This window comes from Haliotis cracherodii, unplaced genomic scaffold (genome assembly GCF_022045235.1).
Source record: "Haliotis cracherodii isolate W230 unplaced genomic scaffold, xgHalCrac1.p SCAF_6, whole genome shotgun sequence".
In the NCBI taxonomy this organism is placed as follows: Eukaryota; Metazoa; Mollusca; class Gastropoda; order Lepetellida; family Haliotidae; genus Haliotis; species Haliotis cracherodii.
The window spans coordinates 11,111,132-11,133,042 of NW_027266319.1; the positions used below are offsets into that span (position 1 = coordinate 11,111,132).

General features: G+C 38.9%; 1 protein-coding gene across 4 annotated transcripts in view; it reads right to left on the minus strand.

Moving 5' to 3' along the window:
- Positions 1 to 21,495, minus strand: part of LOC139446224 (IQ motif and SEC7 domain-containing protein 1-like) — a 189,174-nt gene extending 167,679 nt beyond the window's left edge. For all 4 annotated transcript variants that reach the window (XM_071227552.1, XM_071227561.1, XM_071227556.1 and 1 more), the window contains exon 1: positions 21,006 to 21,495. In XM_071227552.1, coding sequence (XP_071083653.1) covers positions 21,006 to 21,223 — 218 coding nt within the window. In that variant the 5' untranslated portion in view covers positions 21,224 to 21,495. The remainder of the gene's footprint in view (positions 1 to 21,005) is intronic.
- Positions 21,496 to 21,911: the final 416 nt, after the last annotated feature.

The window sequence follows — 21,911 nt, forward strand, 5'->3', positions numbered from 1 at the left end:
ACCCTCGTTTGTCTCCAAGACTCCAGAGAATAAATAAAAAAATGAATCCAACTCAAGTCTGGAACGATTGGCCAGCCTAGATTGCTTCAGCTCCTGAAATTAAGCCTTTTCCTGGGCTCCAAGTGGATTTTGCTTTATAATTCGTAGGTATGATATGTATAAATAAGTAGCTTTATCTCTGGGACTTAATGTTAAGTTTACTTTAACCCATGAACCCCTGATATCACCATTTTAACATTAGGTTCACTACAAGAGTGCAGTGTTAGGATGTAAAGGGAATCATGTCTGGATTAACAGGGTTTTACTATACAGAGGTAAATGTTCAGCATGACAGTCAAGGGGTCCTATGCCTTAATCTAACATATAGAGGTTAAAACCATCCAGGATGCCCTTATTTCTAAACACTGCTGTATATGTAAGCATATATAACACCAGTGTTAGAAATTGGCACTAGTCCTATAGTCCCTGCCAAACTGCCCAATGGTTAAGGTATCATGAGGGCTAGTAAAAATTTTTTTTGCTACATGTTATCATTATAAGGACTAGTGGATGAAAACTGTTAGTTCCTACCGCTGATAACACACACATCATACCAGACAATCTTTACTTCACTGTTGCCTCCATGATTTGCTCAGGGTGGATCATGTACCCCTTTACTTCTGAAATGCAGACGTGTATTTGGAAGCCAGGGTCCCGTTCCACCAAGCGATCTTAGCGCTACGGCGATTGTAACGCCCATTCTTTAACACTGACTTTAGACAGTCGTAGCGCTAAGATCTCTTTGTGGAACGGGTCCCAGAACACCAAGTCAGTGATACGTCTCACGTAGGTGCCAACGCAGACAAGACTGCGAGATTACCCGTCTCTTGAGTAAGTGAGTATGGTTTTATGGCGCTTTTGGCAATATCACGGCAGGGGACACCAGAAATGGTTTCACACTAGAACAGATACCCAAGCCCACTTTACAAGAGTACACGTCAGTACAGTTACCAATGTACAGCAAACTCGGTCCATGTCACTACAAACGAGTTTTGTAATCATGTAAATCTGTAATTATGCATCTGCATACGAAATGACACACAGAAAATTAACGTTACGCCAGTTACTCCTAAAAATGTGTAATGTACGCAATTTCGCAGCCTAAATGCAAAACTGTTCCTTATTGTCAAACTAGCATTTGTAATTCAGAGAAATAATCATTATATTAAAAAACTGGAAAAGGTGACTGACAGTAGTGAGGTTTTATTAAATTTTCTAAAAAGACATTTCTACAAAATCCATCAATATTTCCGGGTACATTTTGCTACAGAATGTCCTTGAAATGATTACACGTTGATGTTATTTGTGATGGTGAAAAGTGAAAACCAGCACAAGGTTATGTCTGCCTGCGTTTCAAAGTTTTTCAGAATGAGTCACAAAATGTCAGTGGCAACATCTGGCTGCTCACCAATGGGTGACTGATTGATCTGCTGTAGGAAATGTCATGTCATCATTATCTACTTGCAAATAATGGTTAATATTACTCATATTGTCACAACTCATTGTACACGATCATACATGGGTGTTGACCAGGTCTAGGGGAGACAACTCTTTAACATGCATAAGCCATATCTCAGGTGAGGCAAACGCTTGGAGATTTTATACCTCTTGAACCAGTGAAACTGTTTAATGGTGCAGTCTACACAATTTTAATTAATTCATGGTGGCCTGTAAATAATTAGTGGTTGACAGAATGAGGTTCACTCTATCAGGACAGGATGACAATGGATGAGATTCTTTATGACAACATGGAATACTGGGGACCTCTCCGCCTTTGAATCCATGGGGGTCCCAGCAACCCGTGCTTCCTTGGGGTCCCAGCAACCTGCGATGGTCATAAGAGGTGACTTTAAAGATCGGGTGGTCAGGTTTGGTGACCTGGTTGACTGTGTGTCATCGTATACTAATAGCGTGGATTGTTGCACATGATATCTATCACTGGACTGTGCACCACGTCGTATAGCTGTAATAAAGCTGTAATATTGCTGAGTGTGGTTTGAATCAACAAACAATCAAACAAACAAACAGAAACATTCTGCCCTTGAATCCCCAATGCATTAATACCTCATGTATTGTTGGATATATCTTGTGGATCGTTTGTAACCAAAAGATCTATTTTTAAATTTTCGTGAACAATGTCTTTGTACAAACATAAACATGATAAAAATGCAATAAAATGCTGGAATAATACATTTCAGATTTCATTTTGATATTTTTTTTAACCTGTCACTTTTATAAATTGCTGTCAAACTTTATAGAAAGTGCCCATCACAGTCTTAATTAAATACAAATATTTCATTTTATTGTCATAATTGCATTGCCCAGGGGTCTTTAGCTTCCTGCAATGCTATTGTTCCCATGACAATGAATAAATGACACAGACTTTCAGGGCATCTTAATCTTAATTCTTCAAATTACCATAACAAAAAGCTCATGCATTCAAAATATTTCCTGACATTAACAAAGATTCTAACCAAATTTCACCCCCACTTAACTTCAATCTTATTCTCTGGAACATGAGACTCACAAAGACCTGTCATAATACTAATCTATTACATCATTTGATGGAAAGAGAAAATATTCTCACAAATCTGATGTCATACAAATAGGGTCAGTAACCCTTTCAAAATTTTTGGTCTGTTGTCAAGCCATTTATCAAACTTCGTACTGACTGAGTGACATCTTCCTGAGGCAAGTGAGTTAACTGACAATAAAAGTCCAGTTTCCACCCTTGCCTAAATTGACTGGTATTACGGAGTTACATTTTGGCTGGACTAACGAGTCTAAGCATAGTCTAATTAAAATCGCACACCGAAATCGAAATCCAGTGCATAAAATGTCATACAGATTTAGGTCGATTGCAGGATTTGCAAAGCATGTGCACTGCCAACTCATTGTCAACATATATTTTCCAACTCTTTTCATGTTTATAATCAAGGTGCTCATGTGATTTGATGCACTTCGCTATGTTTTATCACAATATAGATCTTGATTATCAATCAGATCATTTTGACTGGGCGTCGCCATTTTGTTTGAAACAAATGCAAGTGATACGAGAGGTGGAATCTGATTGGTCCATATGAGAGGTTTAGAAGGGACATAACTCGTAATAACCATTGGTGGCGGCGATTATGATTGGACTATGCATAGACTCGTTAGCCCAGCCAAAATGTTACTCCATAATACCAGCCTAGTTCGGCAAGGGTGGAAACTGGACTTTTAAAGTCAGTTAACTCCCTTGCCTAGGGAAGATGACTGAGTGAGTGAGTCGGTGTCACTTGGTGAGGGGGGTTGAAGCAAAATACAAACAAAAAGGGATTAGGCCTTTTACTTCTGTTTTACACCTCCATAGATGGGCACTCAATGAAAGATCCATGAGTTCTTCAGCCAATTAGACGTCAGCTTTCTAAAACAATTGTTTCTTTACCGCCTTGATTCAATTTTGTTTTTACAACAACGAAAATAGTGAACATTAATATTCTTTGGATGTCACTCCCCTTCCGGATAAGAGTGAGTGAGTGAGTTGGATTTAACGTCGCTCTTAACAGTATTCCAGTTATATCGTTCATATATCTTATATCTTATATATATATCTTAATGTGGGAATAAAGCCCAAAGTGATGCAGGTTTTAAACGTTTACCACTTCGCAGGAACCCACAATCACGGGTATGGTGCTGACAAACCTAGAACCATAATCGGGGCGAACCGGAATTTGAACCCACAATCATAGGTTTCTGGCGTGCCCAAGGGACACAACTCTGCACAGCGAATTGCTGGGCCATCCGTGCCTCCCTTCGGGGTAAGAAGCCATGCCACTCCATAACTATAATGACAATAACATTTCTATTTGGAACAGGTCACTTAACTTCTTTTCATAAAATAAAGATCAGATATGCTTATTTGATCTTTTGTACCAAGAATTTAGTTCTCTGGCTGATTAGAATGTTTGACCTTCCATCAAAGACTTCTAAGGGAATGTGCTCAAATATTCAGACAGAGAAGTAAAGTGTCAGAGTAAAAGATCTGATTGTAATTAAATTAACTTGGGAGTGAGAGGTCTTCACACATTGTACCCCTGTATGGCATTAAACCCAGGTCTCTGGTGTCATTAACTATCCCTTTTACCACAAGGCCTCCACCCCACCCTTTAATGAACAGTCCAGCCTTCCATGATTCTCCATCTTTAATGACAATTACAGATTTGTAGAGGCAGAGACAGGATTAACTCTTTACAGAGAGACGGTTGGTTTGTTTGTTGGTTTGTTGTTTAACCCCGAACTCAGCAATATTCCAGCTATATGACGGCGGTCTGTAAATAATCAAGTCTCAACCAGACAATCCTAAGATTAATATCATGAGCATTGATCCACCCAATTGGGATCGATGACATGCTTCAATCAAGTCAGCGAGCCTGACCACCCGATCCTGTTAGTCACCTCTTACGACAAGCATAGTCGCCTTTTACGGCAAGCAGACCTATTTTACCCCGGATCTTCACGGGTTGAATAGGCTCAGGACAAGCCCAATGGCAAGCCATGCAAGTTTGATTCAAATATTTCAAAGCCCACCTTGTCTGCTAATTCCGATTTGATGGTGTATGTCAGTGTGACAGTTAACAGCTACCCTAAATGCACCCAGAGTGTCTTCGCCTCACACAGAGCACCAATTACAGTGTCTAGACCTCAGCTGGATTATGGACTTCTGACAGACGTAAAGCTCCTCTCCTCTTTAGGTATAATTTCACTGGAGCATAGAGGTGACCGAGGATGGGAAGACAACTACAAGGTGCTAGGACACATTAATAATATACTTCTTTCTCATAATTTTTAAAAATGTATACATGGTATAAGTAGGTCAATCTTTCAAAATTGTTTTCTCTATCATGTTATGTTTGCCAACAACTCCACAATTTTACCAAATGTAAACAAAGTTGGTTTTTTTACAAAATAATGAATAGTATTGCAACCTTGGAATGGAAAAAAAACTCTAAACCTGTGGAACCGGAATCAAATTTAGCATGTAAATTTCTTTTTGAAAAGAATTAGGGGTTGGGGCAATTTTTAGGGTCACTACGTCATTTATTTGGTCATATCTCTAGCCTGCCTTCGTGTCATGCAATAACTCTTCCCTGAATGACATTCCTTCCAAAATCAATTCATTGATTTGGAAACATTGCATCATCTTTTTAGTTCTGTCTTCTAAGTTGCACCAACTGACTTTTAAGAATCTCAATCTCATAAAAGATGGGACTTAATACATTCTCAGCTAAAATCAATCGACATTATATCAACATGATCGACGAAATATCCACAAAAGAAAAGATGTCCTGTCACATATTCTGATTAATGTCATCTTGACCTCTCCGTCCCTTTTCAAACAGACATCTCTAATCTAAAAGCATGAAATTATTTTCCATTTTATTACATAATTACCACACAACTTACAACGTTACAAAGACGGACCACCTTATTTCCAATGACAAAACCATAAAAGTGAACATAGAAAAGTAGGTCACAGCTTACAACTAAACAACAGTAGAATAGGTTAAATCAACTAACACACAGTGTTGAAATAAAGGATTCAAGTCCTTGCCTTTACCCTTATGATAAAGGTGAAGATTAAGGTGGTCCCTACATTTCAACACAATAGCCCCAGGCATGCAGGCATCTCCCTTTACACTGGACACATCAAATGATTAATTTACTTGCCTAAATTTTAATGAAGCCTTCTAATTGTAAGAACTTGACTGCATATGAATTCTTCAAAAGTGAGAGTTTGAGGAGTGAGATTTTGTTCTTAATGCTGCTTTGAACAGTATTCTAGTTATAACACAGCGTGTCAGCTTAATGTGCGAAAGCCCGAAGTGATGCAGGTCTGAGACTCTTAATACTTTGGTGAAAACCACCAGCACAGGTATGGTGCTGACAAACCTAGAAACATAATCGGGCGAAATGGGATTAGAACCCATGACAATATGTTTCTGGTGTGCCTAAGGGATGTAACTCTTCACAGTGAACTGCGACGCCTTAGATAACGAGGCCACCTGTGCCCCCGAGGGTTTGAAGAAGGCCAGTACAAATACACCTGGATATAAATCAAGGAGGCACGTCATGTTTTCCTCTCACAACAAGCTGACACGTCATGATATGACTGAAATACTTTTCAAGGCAGCACTAAACCAAAGTCACTCACTCACTCAAGTAGGGCTGAAAGGTCAACCAGTCACAAACAAAGTCTCATGAAATTTGATTAGTCAGCTAATACTGAATTTTGTCAAGTCATCTATGTAATTGAGTCATTGTCATAATCAAACATGAATCTACAGGAGTGGAGGGGGGGGGGGGGGGGGGGGGGGGGGGGGGCATGGGTGGCCCAGTCGTCTAAGGCACTGCGATTCGTGTGCAGAGTTGCGTCCCTTAGGCACGCCAGAAACCTATGATTGTGGGTTCGAATCCCGGTTCGCCCCGATTATGTTTCTAGGTTTGTCACCACCATACCCGTGCTCGTGGGTTACACCGAAGTGGTAAACGTCTTAGACTTGCATCACTTCGGGCTTTCCTCCCACATTAAGCTGACACGCCGTGATATGACTGGAATTCTGTTAAAAGCGGCGTTAAACCCAACTTACTCACTACAGGAGTGGGAGGTTGGCCCTGTGGTTGAAGCGTCTGCTTGTCAGCCAGAGTTCAATTCTCTACATGACTACAATGTGTGTAGGTCATTCTTGGACTGTGTCCCCATCAAAATGGTTGGAACATAACTAAAATCCCTCTGACTAGCCATGCATGCTCACTAAAAAATATATATCAATGTCCACATACAAAGTTGTCGTATTTGTAAACAAGTTTATTTTGGTCATGACTTCAAAAATAATAATAATATTGTGACATTAAAACATTACTCTTGTAACATGCAGGCAGTTAATGCCTCAAAACTGAGGTCTTGGCATAACAGACTAAGAAAGTAGATTCCCAATACCACAAACAATTATTCTTACAAATCCATTAATAGCTTAAACAAAATGAAAAATTAGATTTTAACCCCTTAATAATTTGATAATTCAACAAGAAAAAAATCATTTTGCAAAAAAATAAACCAAAACATACCAGTACACAACATTTCAAATCAATATGTAAGATTCTCAAAGTAATAAAAAAAATTCTAAAGTTTTATATATCTTTTTCCTCAAACTAAACAGAACAGCTTATTTTACTGATCATAGGATAGAAGAAGAAATACCGTATTCGACGTAATAAGCGCCCACGGCGATATTTGCTAATATATTGGCTAGTGAACAATACCAATCTGCACCCCTTTCCGATTGATCAATGTACACAGGACTTATTTATTCTTTTATAATATGCACTTGTGTGTTACATGCACCCTTAATGATGGGTAATTAAATCCTGGAAAAATATATCTGTCGTATGTAAACATTTCAGGCTGTCAGCATAAACCACGAAATTTACCATCTTCCAACTCTGTTTTTTCCCACCAAAATAATATTCTAATAAAAGCCCCCTATTTCTAATTTTGAGAGCGCCCTGGGCGCTTACTGCATCGAATACGGTAGTGTAAAATGCAAGTATGACAATAAAAATGTACATAAAAAGTATACAAAGTCATGCCTATAAGACACACAACGCAGCATATATACAATATGCATTAAAAACAAGGCTACCCATATATAAAATATCAGGCATTCCAAAGTTGATTGCCTGTTGCAAATTCCAGCAATAATCAGTTGATTGTTGCAGTGTCCCCAAGGTAAACAGCCAATCAACTACACATCAATTAAACATAATTGACAGGCATCAGGATGAGAACAATACCACTGCTGACAGCTAGATAATTAGCAGACAGGTGATAACTATCACGTCAATGTCCCTGCTAGCAACCTGCTTACTGGCCACAATTTATCATCACTATTGTCTGTAGTCACCAACAGTTTGACTGCTAAGTGTGGAGCTGAATTCAATCATAAAACAAATTTAAGTCATCTATGTGTAGACATGTCAATGACTGCCCAGAAATCCCAACAGATGGGAGAAAAGAAGTCCCCAAAACACCAATTTCTTTTTATAGGCCACACAGTACAAGCGGTAAATTTGTAATCTGTGAGTTGTTCGAATGTTCAGTAATGTGTTCTGATCAGTTACCATTCTTACAAATTTGAATTTTAGGACTAGTAACACTGACCAGCAATCTTTGAAGTTGACACTAGTCCACTAGCCCAATGCTACTAAATTGTGCAGAAAACAAGTAAAATTCCAATTATGGTAGTTCTCATAGACTAGTAGCATTTGAGGGCTGTAATTCTGTACAAGTTCTCAATGCTTCAAGTTTGCTACAAATTGGAACTGAAAATGAAACATCATATTTTTTTTGTCTCAATCACGCAGGACTAGCTACAAACTCTGAAGACTAAAGTGGAAGAAAGTTTGTTTGTTGTTTAACGCCGAAAAAGGCAATATTCCAGCTATATGACGGCGGTCTGTAAATAATCAAGTCTGGACCAGACAATCCAGTGATTGACATCATGAGCATCGATCCACGCAATTGGGATATGATGACATGCATCAACCAAGTCAGCGAATCTGACCACCTGATCCTGTCAGTCGCCTTTTACGGAAAGCATGGGTTGCTGAAGACCTATTCTACCCCGAATCGTCACGGGTTAAAAGAAAGTCTCAATTAGTCCCTTGGTCTAGTCTTAAAACCCAAATAAATTTCTAATGCTGGACTAGAGCAAAACTTGTCCTCTTAGTCTGTACCTAGTCCTGTTAGTCTGATGTGTAGTAAACACAAAGCATGGAGAGAGTGAGTGAGTGAGTTTGGTTTAACGCCGCTTTTAACAGTATTCCAGTTATATCGCGGCGTGTCAGCTTAATGTGGGAGGAAAGCCCGAAGTGATGCAGGTCCCAGACGTTTACCACTTCCGTGAAACCCACGAGCACGGGTATGGTGCTGACAAACCTAGAAACATAATCGGGGCCAACCGGGATTCGAACCCACAATCATAGGTTTCTGGCGTGCCCAAGGGACGCAACTCTGCACAGCGAATCGCGGCGCCTTAGACGACTGGGCCACGTGTGCCCCCAAGCATGGAGAGAATTCATGGATGTCAACTTCTTTGTAATGAGGAACACAGCGTTTCGGTGCATATATCATGTATATGCTTCCTCAGTGAAGAATGCTAGGATGCAGAGAGCGTATCAGGGATTGATTTTGCTATATGCAAGCTGCACCAACGCAGGTAAAACATTGCTGGTGCAGGAATCTTTCATTGTCAGGCTGCACCCACCACAGCAGTTAAGTTTGATAACAGTGGACAACTGAACTCTTTTAGAATTAGCTGCAAATCTTTTTGAATCCAGGAAACAAAAGTTTATGAAATTAGTGAAATACACAGGTGGTCTTGAATGCAGTGAACTTGCGGAACCAATTCTTCCCAATTACCACTAGAACAGTCAATCATGAGGTTACAATCACATCAAACAGACTCTTTGAAACTTCTTTTTGGGGTTGTTTACGCGATATCATGATGTGAAAAGCCATCTACAGATTTACCCAATATTAAATACTGGAGCACATTCTCAAGTTTCTGTTCTCTTTGAATTTATTTGACATTCAAAATAACTAAAAATACAATGTTTTGATTTATGATAAACTGGCACAGCATATATTTTGGTTGTGCAACTTTATGAATTTACTTGGTTGCACCTGGTGCAGGTGGTAAAACAGAAAATGAAATCGTACCCTGCATATATATTACTGGTCATTGATGACTACCATCATCATCATGAATGACTTTCCTCAATTTAGAAGATTCAGTCATGTGAATTTCGAAAGATACCTTCAGGAATGACCTACTGCCACTGTCCAAGACCATATTTGGCGCCATCTTGGTGCTAACTGTATGTTAATCATACATAATACAGATCATACAGATTTACCATTGTTATATATGTTTGTCTTCACGTAATCCATTTTTGAAATTGAGTTTGCAAGTCAAGGGGCTGTTGTTCTAACACTCATATTAAATCCGAAGATTTAGGGGTTCCTAGGTTCAAATGCATTAGCAACAAACCCAAGAACCCAGGCCACCCTAATTTCAGCTTTCAGCCTTTGGTTTCTTGCCTACATAACTTTTATTTGTACAAAGACAATTATGGGAACTTCATAACTGAAACCACTGTATTTTGTTTTAAGAGTGAGTGAGTGAGTATGGTCTTACGCTGCTTTTAGCAATATTCCAGCAATATCACGGCGGGGGACACCAGAAGTCGGCTTCACACATTGTACCCATGTCAGGAATCGAACCTGGGTCTTCGGCGTGATGAGAGAATGCTTATTTTGTTCTATGAAAATATCATCATGATCATGTCATGCTAGACTTGCACAAGTCTCCAAGGCAATATTTATACGTTTAAATCATAATTTCTAGATAATATAAATAATAAGAACAAGGTGTCCTTATAAGAGACTGGCGTCCTTGTACTGTCACCTTATCTAGACTTGCCTAGAATAAGGATAGAATTACTATACATCATGGTCTTATCATTCAGTTTAGCCTTGGAGCAAGGCTAATGTCATGCTGAAAGGCTGCTCTTCCATATTCTACATGTAGACTGGTAGATCAGCTGACATAATTTATCCCACAAACTATGACATTTTTGTCAACAAATACTGAGACGAATTGTTCCTCTGCAATGTTAACTGTCCTAAGTATGTCAGGCAGCTTCAGTGTCACTGAGTGACTGTCTCCAGATACAGACAGCTTGGTCTTGTTGACATAAAAAGTTTGTGTTTTCCTTTGTCATAGTCGCCAGATGAAAATCTTCAACTCTTACACAGAAAGGAATGTGCGTCAGTGAGTCGGACTTTACACTGATTTTAGCAATATTTCCGCAATATCATGGCAGGGGACACCAGAAATGGGCTTCACACATTGTACCCAAGCCCTTTGAGTTGTCACATTACAAGAAAATGTATTGTTTCAGCCGCAGAAATGCTTGAGGTTAATATCTCCATAACATCATGTCAACAGCCGAACATGATTATTATACATGACAACCCACATCATTATCAGGCCTTATCATCATTACTAATATAACTGTAGCCAAGACACAAGACACAATAACCCTACTATTGTGAATATACACCCATGCTCAGTTGGTGTGATTACCATATCCATCAATACAAGAACAGTTTATGAGAATGATATCTCGATAACACATAGCATCATGTCATTGGTTGGTTGGTTTGTTGTTTAACGCCGCACTCAGCAATATTCCAGCTATATGCGACAGTCTGTAAATAATCGAGTCTGGACCAGACAATCCAGTGATTGATATGATTAGCATCGATCTACGCAATTGGGATTGATGACATGTATCAACCAAGTCAGCGAGCCTGACCACCCGATCCCGTTAGTTGCCTTTTACGACAAGCATAGTCACCTTTTACGGCAAGCGTGGGTTGCTGAAGACCTATTCTACCCCGGCATCTTCAGCCGATAATTATACATGACAACCTACATCATTATCATCTTTACTAATATAAGTGTAGCCATGACACAAGACAATGATCCGGCCATTATATATATGCCGATGCTCAGTTGGCGTGATCAGCAGACCCATCAAGACAAGAACAGTTTATCAATAATTGATCTTGTGTAATTATCTCTGTCAGTGAAAGAACCTACCTGGTTATCCACTAGTCCTTAGGCGGATATAGCATATAGTGAGTGAGCGAGTGAGTTCGGTTTAACGCCGCTTTTAACAATATTCCAGTTATATCGCGGCGTGTCAGCTTAATGTGGGAGGAAAGCCAGAAGTGATGCAGGTCTCAGCCGTTTACCACTACGGTGAAACCCACGAGCACGGGTATGGTGCTGATAAACCTTGAAACATAATCGGGGCGAACCGGGATTTGAACCCACAATCATAGGTTTCTGGCGTGCCTAAGGGACGCAACTCTGCACAGCGAATCACAGCGCCTTAGACGACTGGGCCGCCCGTGCCCCCCATATAGCATATAGCAAAACCCTAAAAATGGCAAATGTTTACAAGTTCTTATGAGACCTTAACTATTTGGCAGTTTGGCAAGGACTATAGGACAAGTGCCAATTTCTAACGCTATCTGTTAATCTGAAGGTAGTCCTGCACCATGTCTGTCGAATACATTTATTTTATGAGAAAAAACACAATCAAGAAATGCATACAAAAGCAAGTCTAGCCAGCTCTAGCTAGATCAGCATAGGGAATATTGTGTAATATAAGACTTCATAGACTAAATGTTAGTCTAATCTGAAGGTAAACAGGATCATTAATATTCGGCAGTAGCACATACTTCTTCTCAGATCCTGGGGATATATCTAATGGTCCTATGTTATCAGGTTAAGCCAATGACGGATGAGCTATAGTGTCAGATTCCTCTATACAAAGGAATATCATCTGTGCATCAGCGTGGTGCACAGGGGTGAAACCATGACTCCACGCCATGCAGGACACCTCCTTATTGACCCACTTAATCTGGGTCAAAAACATATGAAGAATGTTACGCTGGTTATGCAAGAAATCCTCGAAAAAAATGTGTGTGCGTGTGTGCTCATCTGCTTGTACTAGTCCAGACTAATGCCGGTTTCACAGTGCCAGCCCACTGAGATACCATGCTGCAGTTTAACATAAATACCCCACTCTGACACAGTATACTGATTCGAAGCCGACCAGTCCTTGTTTTAGCCCCCTTAATGGTGAGTGCCAGGCAGGTTAACAACAAGTACCATCTTTAAATGTCTTTTGGTATGACAAGGATCGAACAACCGACCTTCCACTCTCCGGGCAGATGCTCTATCAACTAGACCATGGAGGCAAAAAAATCTTCCTCCCCCTATCAGATTTTATGTCTTGCATTCCGTTCACATATGGACTTTCATCGTTGTGTATTATCTAAGCATAATTGACTGAGAGAATTCTAATAGACTCATGCTTCAAAAAAATCTCTAAGGCAATATTTCTTAGTTTAAATCATAATTCCTGTATAAATAATAAGAACAAGTTGTCCCTATAAGAGACTGGTGTCCTTAGATGTACTGTCCACTTATCTAGACTTACACTCAGTCTATGAAAACATTTCTTTAATATAATTGTAAAATATGTATATATTTTTCAAAAGACACTTTCCTCCTCTGCTGTTTTCATCAAGAAAGCTAGACTTGGTTTAGTTTCATCATGTTGATCTAGACTTGCCTAGACTACTAGTTAAAAAAAGAAAGAAAGACAGTACAGACTTAGAGCAAGGCTAAAAAAGACTGTATGTGACACCTTTCTACATCTTAATGGAAGATTTTAGTTATCTGTCACATCACTGAGGTAGAGAAAAATGCTATACGAAAAGAAAAGTGAGCCACAAACATCGTTTTTTTAATACAAGTGTCAGTGTTTGAAGATTAGGAGATTCCAGGGTCTTTAACACATGTTTAAGGTCTTCTCCCAAATCTTCAGGGTTATGACAAGGTTGGTTTTCATGTTTGAACACTGCCTGTGTAAGTGAGATTTTGATGTGAACTGTAGAAGGGTGAAATATTTGTCATGTAAGGAAGGTTCTAAAGGTTGATTGTGAGACAAGCCAACAATCGAAAAATTTAACTCTGGACTCAACATGAATGGCCACTTGAAATATAACCACATAAGATCACTTGCATCCGCTCTCTGTTATGATTTCAGTGTTTGGACAGAAATAATACACACAACATGGTGTCAGTGTGCAGCCTCATCAGTGTGGACATGGACACTGCTGTCCTGTTTGCCTCAGCCTGGGGAACTATACCAGGGACACAGGTGACCCTTCAACACCCAAGCTGAACCTATTGATCTTTATCTGGGGATGACATCAACAAGTACCCCCTCGCTATAACACACTTTTTTAACCTCTGACTTCATCTTCGAACTGATAAAAAGCTAATAATCACAACAACACACTCATCACCACATCATGCAGCTATAAGTATGAAAAAACTACACACAAATCGGTGTCTCCCATTTTATGTGTTATAGTGAGGTGGCTTTGTAACAAGACCCTGAGTTTCAAATGGAAAGCTTTTTAAACCAAAGGTGATGTCTTTAGATAATGTCCTGTCTTCTGTCAACAATGTGTCAAGCTTTCAAAACAGTGGATGAAGGTCTACTGAGGATGCTATGGTTTGATGAAGGAGTGTTTGGAGGGGAAGTTTGTGTGATCAGATCAGATCATACACCTCAATAACTTTCTATTCTTTGTGATAATTGCCTGCTTAATAGGTAGGTCATTTGGTTCCTGATTGAAAAACTTTGGAACATATGAAATGGGTTTTAGATATTGTCCAATTTAGTCACAGAATAAATATGGTAATAAAATCCTTCCATTCAGAGACATCAGGCTACCAGACCATTAATCCTACATCAAAAAAAATAAATTCTGCTGATAGAAAATGAAACTAACACATATTGAATTCTTCAGCGAAACATAAATTCAATTTAGTGTTTCTGTTGAATAATCTGATTGATGAAGTTGGTTCTAAGACCATATTAACCAACCTGCATGAACAAGCAACAATTAACAGCAAAATTGTCAATTTGAGCATGTGCCCAAGCAGAAACAAGCTAGGATGGAGGAGATGAAAAGAGGTTTTGACAGAATAAGGTCACTAGATGCTCAGCCATTGTACATTTGTCTTCATAACACTAACAACCTGTCTAGGAGCTCCTACAAATAGATTCCCTCATCAGATTCTTTCCATTATAAGCCGATTTGGTGGCAAATGTAGACACTTCATAATCATTCGTCACTGTAGACCTATTATGTTTCTATTGTGATGAGAATAGCATCAGTGCGTGTTACTAACATAGAGCAACTCTGAGACAAAGATGGGAAACAAACGGTATATACTTTTATTTCCAATTCGTGTATCATGTATTTCATAAACTATACAAGTTTGAGCACAAATACCCTCACCCCCACTTTGATGCATACTTTAAGTACATGAAGATGTCAATGCTTATTTCGATGGCTGGTTGGTTTGTTTGTTGTTATTCGCCACGCTCACTGATATTCCAGCTATATGATGGCGGTCTGTAATAATCGATTCTGGACCAGACAATCCAGTGATTAATAACATGAGCAACTATCAAAGCAATAGGGATCGATGACATGCATCAACCAAGTCTTACAACAAACATAGTCATCTTTTCAGCAAGCATGGTTTGCTGAAGACCTATTCTACCCCGGATCTTCACAGGTCCATTTCTGCAAGTCATTAATTTGTGATAAGTTTTGTCAAAATAGGTTATATGTAAGTAAATGATAAGTCACAACAAATATCTTGTAAATCGTGCATGTGAATGAATCATTTTAGTAAATAATGAGGAATAGTAGATGCTAACAAAATACAACTTTTATCCTTCCTGGTTTACAAATCACGAAAAGAATATACATAAAATGATACAACAGATTCATATTTTTGTTTTAAAAAGTTTCCTTGGTATGCGGTCTGTCATACAGACCCTCATACAAATATATCAAATACAGTCCATGCAAGTCTATAATGTTTGGCAAGTCTAGATTTCTGCTGTATCTGACAATGAAGAGAGTCTTTGGGCTCCTTTTAATTATATTTTTAATAAGATAATTCAATCACTTTTTTTCTGTAAGATATGTTCATTTCAGAGACTACATGTTAGTCTACTGGATATGTTGCTATGTCACATGTATTACCTAAAGGCTGGTATAAGGTATAAAAGACAGACACAGAATTATGAAACAAATGTTTCCAAAACAGGGTAAATATTAGTTTGATATAGTTGAATTTTTGTAAATACTATTTGTATTACCACTGATCACATTACATTGTGTAGCCAGCACATGTCATTTATGTAATGGATTGGTGATTTGTAGTGAGTGAGTGAGTTGTGTTTAACGTTGTTTTTTAACAGTATTCCAGTCATATAACGGCGTGTCAGCTTAATGTGGGAGGAAAGCCCGATGTAATGCAGGTCTCAGACGTTTACCAGTTCGGCAAAACCCAAGAGCACGGGTATGGTGCTGACAAACCTAGAAACATAATCTTGGCAAACCAGGATTCGAACCCACAATCATAGGTTTCTGGCATGCCCAAGGAGACGCAATTCTGCACAGCGAATCGTGGCGCCTTAGACGACTGGGCCACCCGTGCCCCCTGTTGATTTGTAAATATGGTACATAGTTGTGGGTTATTTGAAGTTTCATTAATGTTTTGGTTCTTTTATTTGGATATTGGATATTGCCTATTAACAGGACGAGGTCCTCCCGGTAGGGCACCAACTGTCTGAGCAGAGCAACATTTAATGTTAACATGATAGTGCCACCAAGGCCATCAAGACATTTTCCATATGCATGCTGCCTTGGAAATGAAGTAGAAAACGAGATTGATCTCTTTCAACTTCGGGTCTTCCATTGATGAATATAACAAAGGATACATTCTGTAGCGAGAAACTGTTCCTACAAGTCTCAGACATCTTCATCGGCAACCAAGCATGCCAACTAAAACTTAACCGAAAAAGGATTAACTCCATCTGCATCAAGCTTTGAACACACATTCTCGATTTCCACCTTTCAAAACCAAGATGAACTATTTTCAAACCATGCAGACAACAACAAGTAGTGTCCTTCCTCTGACCTTTCACTGAGACTGGAATCTGAGGACCTGACCAAGTGTGGACAAGGATGCTAAGCCTGTTGTTTGGTCTGAGAGCATATGTCCAGAGGGTTATTGAAACAGACAGTGCAGCAGACCAATCAGGTCTGTCTCCTGCAACAACTGCCAAGATTGATCACCACTGTACTCTTTAACTGTAGGCTTGGTGGCTGTAGAAATACCATGTCATAAATAATGCACAGAGTCAGACTATCACAGCGTTCCTGTTTACCATTTTTTTTACCGGTAAAATTAGGCTTGGATCAGTAATTCATGTGACTGCCAGTCCCTGAGGACCGGCAAACAAAGTACCTTATAAAATCTCTTTGTTGAAAAAAACATCGGTGATATTCATATAATACATTTTTCGAACAAAGTCAGCTTGTCTGTTACTGTCAGGGTTTCCCCTGGTCTATTTCTAGGTTAAATATCCATTTGCAGTGACTTTGTCTCGAAATATTTAAAAAAAAGAGAGAGACTGAAGTTTGTGTGAATGACATAAAGATATAACTAAGTTCCTTCAGAGATGACATCTTTGAAATGAACATTATGTTGAAAGAATTCAAACCAACTAATTTACATACATTTTTCTATTTGTTGAAAGTTGGGACTGGCAAAATTTAGAGGGGACTGGTAATTTTTAGAGTTGCCAGTCCACCAGGACTTGCAGTTTCAGAAGCCAGCAGGAACTCTGCATCAGACTCAAACTGTCATCGCCTTGTTTCAGTACTATGGTGAAGGCTGAAACTGGTTCATTCGGACATTGTATTGATTAGGAATCCACGTTCCTAAGCAGCTCTGACACAACAACAAGACAATGTTTTTAAATTGCAAATTGGATCATTTAATTATTGAGCATCTGGAGCTTGTTAGCTTAACTTGCTGAGTACATTTTTAGGTGAGGGTTTATTTTTCCTCGGCATTCGTAAACACGTTAAAGGGTAATCATGAAAATAAAAACCATTTTGTTGTTTGAGAATGTAGTTGGGTTGGCATGGAAACAGCAATCTGACATCATTTTTCGACACGGACATACAACATTCATGGGAAACAATGGTACTTTCAAATGTCAAACCTACATTCATGTTTACTTAAACAGGGCTCTAAAACAGGGAAATGAAACCAACTGTAGAGTATCTAGAAATTACAATGGCTCCAAATGACTTCATTACTTCTGAAGGCCGCCTCTGTGGTGTAGTAACAGAGGTCGCCACGGAGTGGAAGGTTCAAACCTGTCTGTGTCATACCAAAGGATGTTAAAAAATGGCGTTCAGCATTATGGGGAAAAAACAAGGACTGGTTTGCTCAGAGTCAGTTTACTGTTTGAGTGGGGTATCCTGTTGAAATATGGCATGGGTGAGGTGAGGTGAAATGGGGTTTATTGTCACATCCAAGATTATTGCACTTATATAGCCACATGCATGCACGTGTGAGTGCGTGCGTGCATGTCTGCTTGTACTGATGGACTGATGCTGATTAACAGTGCTAGCCCACTGAGATACCATGCTGCAGTATAACATGAATACCCCACTCAGACACAGTATACTGACACAGCGCCAACCAGTCCTTGTTTTAGCTCCTTAATGTCGAGCACCAGAAAGGATCAGAACAATTACCATCTTCTAACATCTTTTGGTATGCCTTCCTCTCTCCCACTGGAAAACGGAGGCGGTCAACAGTGGCATGGTATCTCAGTCGGCTAGCACCATAATACTGTCATAAGTCCAGCCTAGTACACCCACACATTCTTTCCCTCCCATCATATTATGAGCAAATTTATTGCTGTATTGATCAAGTACTTGCTAAACATGGTTAAAATGATTTAGTAAAAACGTTATTACTGTAAACAGTAAGGTTATATGAATATTTTGGATATCAATTCTGGAGAAAAAAAGAAAGAAATTATTCATGATATCTTTATACACCAATTGACTATTTTAACTAAAACTGCAGTAGCATAATATTGGCCTTACAACTATGACAGATAAATATCTTTTTCAGTAACTGTTGAAAAACATTACCGTATTCGGTGCTCTCAAAATTAGAAATTGGGGGCTCTTATTAGAATATTATTTTGTTGAAAGGTAAATTTCCTGGTTTATGCTGACAGCCTGAAATGTTTATCTACGACAGATTTATTATTTCCCATGATTCAGGGTGCATATAACACACGAGTGCGTATTATGTGCGAAAAAAATCAGTCTTGTGTACACTGATCAATCGGAAGGGGTGCCAACTGGGATTGTTCACTAGCCAATATATTAGCAAATATCGCTGTGGGCGCTTATTAGAGCAGGGCGCTTATTACGTCGAATACAGTATACATATATATGTAACACCCAAGATTCCATGTATCCATTGTTCAGCATGTTCAGTACTGACTTGTCTCTGCTGTGTAAACACACCAAAGCAAGGGCTGATTATTTTTTAACATAATTATAAACACAACTGTAGCGTTTAAACAGGCATATTATTTATAGCCAAGTGTAATTTGTTTTGAAACAAATGGAGCATGCCTAAATGCCTTCAGGTACAGTAGAAAGTGATACCATCCTTCGATGTTTACTTTTGCACAAGTCAATTTAGACTAGACAGGCTGACCAAACACTGGACAGTGTGCCCTGAATCAACATGCAAACACAGTCACAAAGTGGCCACTCACACATAGGGATAAAAGGGTCCACACACCGGTCAACGTCTGATCCGTATCATAATAATTGTTCAATTCTGACTAAGAAGGTTTATAAGAATAAAGGTTGAATTAAACCATAGATTTCTACCCATAGCCAATCACGGTGTCTTCACCCAACAAAAACAACACTATTCAATTTGACCCATTTTAAAAGATTAAATTGGTTACCCCTGTGTTGTGAATCGAGATTAAATCATTAGGATGACGCCATGCTATTTTTATTGCTTTTGATTCTGAGCCAGGAATTCAGTGGCCATTATAACAGCATTTAAAACTGATGCACCTCTAGGTCGTTATGAAAAATCAATAGAGAAATTTGATATCAACCATAGTCAACTTTAGTCAGAGTAATTACTTGAATCCGCTGATTCTCCCAATTCCCCCCTTTTTCATGACCTCCCCACCCAATTTGATCCCCAACCCCAAAGAAAGAACCATTTAAAATTATTACTCATCTGGCTTTTTAAGAAAAATATGTTACATAATAACAAAGGATTTTCTTGGTGACTTGTCAGCCACGATAACAGAAACATGAGTATTTGTTTCAGGTAGTTATTAACATGTGATGTCTATCAGCAGTAATTAGATTATCACAGATATTATGACAGCTAATGGACAGTTCATTATCTCCAATATACACACCCGAATGAGCTAAATACCAACATGGGAAAATCACTATCACTTCATGTGTATTCTAGCTGTGGACTTGTGGTGTTTGTTAGCCGACATTGTCTGTATTTGTGTGACCAACACAATGTTTTTGTCTGTCTGATGGAACAATGCACTTAACTTGGAAAAAGCAAATTTGCAAAGATCTTGGTCATGTTTGCTAACTTGATTCAAACAAAAGAACATAAACATCTTACAAGAGATACTAGCTCAAAAGAGTATGTTATAATTTAAACAAGCTAAAGTTTTATCTGAAAAAATTGGATCATTGCATCAAAATATTGACTCTTTGGGTTGGTTTACAGAAATACATGTAAATGATACACTTATTAGAAATATCACCAGGTCCTTCTATGACTAGACAATTAAAAAGGCTGAAAAGAAACTTATGAAACACAAGATATTAATAAACAAATCTTAGTAACTAAACACTGTGATCTATTCTGACCACTAGTAGAGTAGTTCCCTTGTATGTTTTTTAAATTGTTAAGAGATAATTCTATGTTATCAAAAGAAAACTAGTTTGTCACTGACAGCCATTCTCTGCATGTTTTCCAAACAATAAGAATTAATTAGAAATTCAGTTTCCAAACAGTATGGTAATTTGACATTATTACACACATGCATCCGTCAAAGGATGATATTAAACATAGGTGACATTAGGTCTTATAGGGACTGACATGTCCGCACATATCAAATCAATCAGGGTGTTGTCACAACATTCGTGTTTCATACTAAAGCTAGCTGCCGTCAGCACGAACATACACGATTAACTGTGGTCTGTCAACACCTTGACAGTCTAATGCGCTTAGGTTCGGGTAAGGCGCCTGGACCTATGACACATAATTGAGTCAATGTGAAAAGAAATGTTATGTAACAGTAAAACCTACCCGTCTCCCTCCGTTGTCTCATCTTCGGTGCTGTTTACTGTAGACAATTTACTCAGCAATTGGTCTCGTTCCTCTTTCACTTGTGCCAGTTCGGCTTGCAAACTTTCTATCTTTCCACACTGATGACTGATAATATTATCCTTTTCGGCAATTAATTCCTGTAATTCCTCCATTGACCTGAGTCCTACCCAGGTTGTATCTTCCGAATTTTCAGTCATACTGACACTTATTACAGGTAGTTCCTGAAGTCAGCCATCTTCCGATCAGCAGATGTGACAGCCAAACTTAGGTCAGGGGTCACGTTGTCTCACTTCCTCGCTACTTGCGCATCAACCAATGCTATGCCAGCCTGCACATGAAAACGCAGGCTGATAATATCCTGCGAGCGACAAACATGCACCAAGTTGTAACAGTAGACAAATCAATGCTACAAAATTGTAATTATTTATCTGATTATCCCGAGTCCCATACACGCCGTGGTAAACACTCCGGAAGTCCAATACAAACTTTCTCACTACTGTCCTAAAACTACTTCTATATCATCATCAAATAATAATAACATCTGTGCAGGTTTGGACATAACTAATTTTGCAATTCAGTAACTGTACAATATTGTACCTAAATATAAATATTGTACTTAAATATGCTAGCCTTTATAACAGATCAATTAGCATAGAAACATTATGTATGTTGATTAGTTGTGCTGAAAGTAGCATCACAGACAGGTAAGAATAGGGGAACTTGTCAGTCTACCACTCAGGTAGCAAAGGTATGGGGTGAATCATCGTGCTTTCAAATTCGGGTCGTTTTAACACGTCAGTGTAGCACAGAAATAAAGCACTTCCCGTGGTGAGCAGTCATATACAATCAAACACCGCTATGTTGTGTGCCCACTGCCCACTCCTG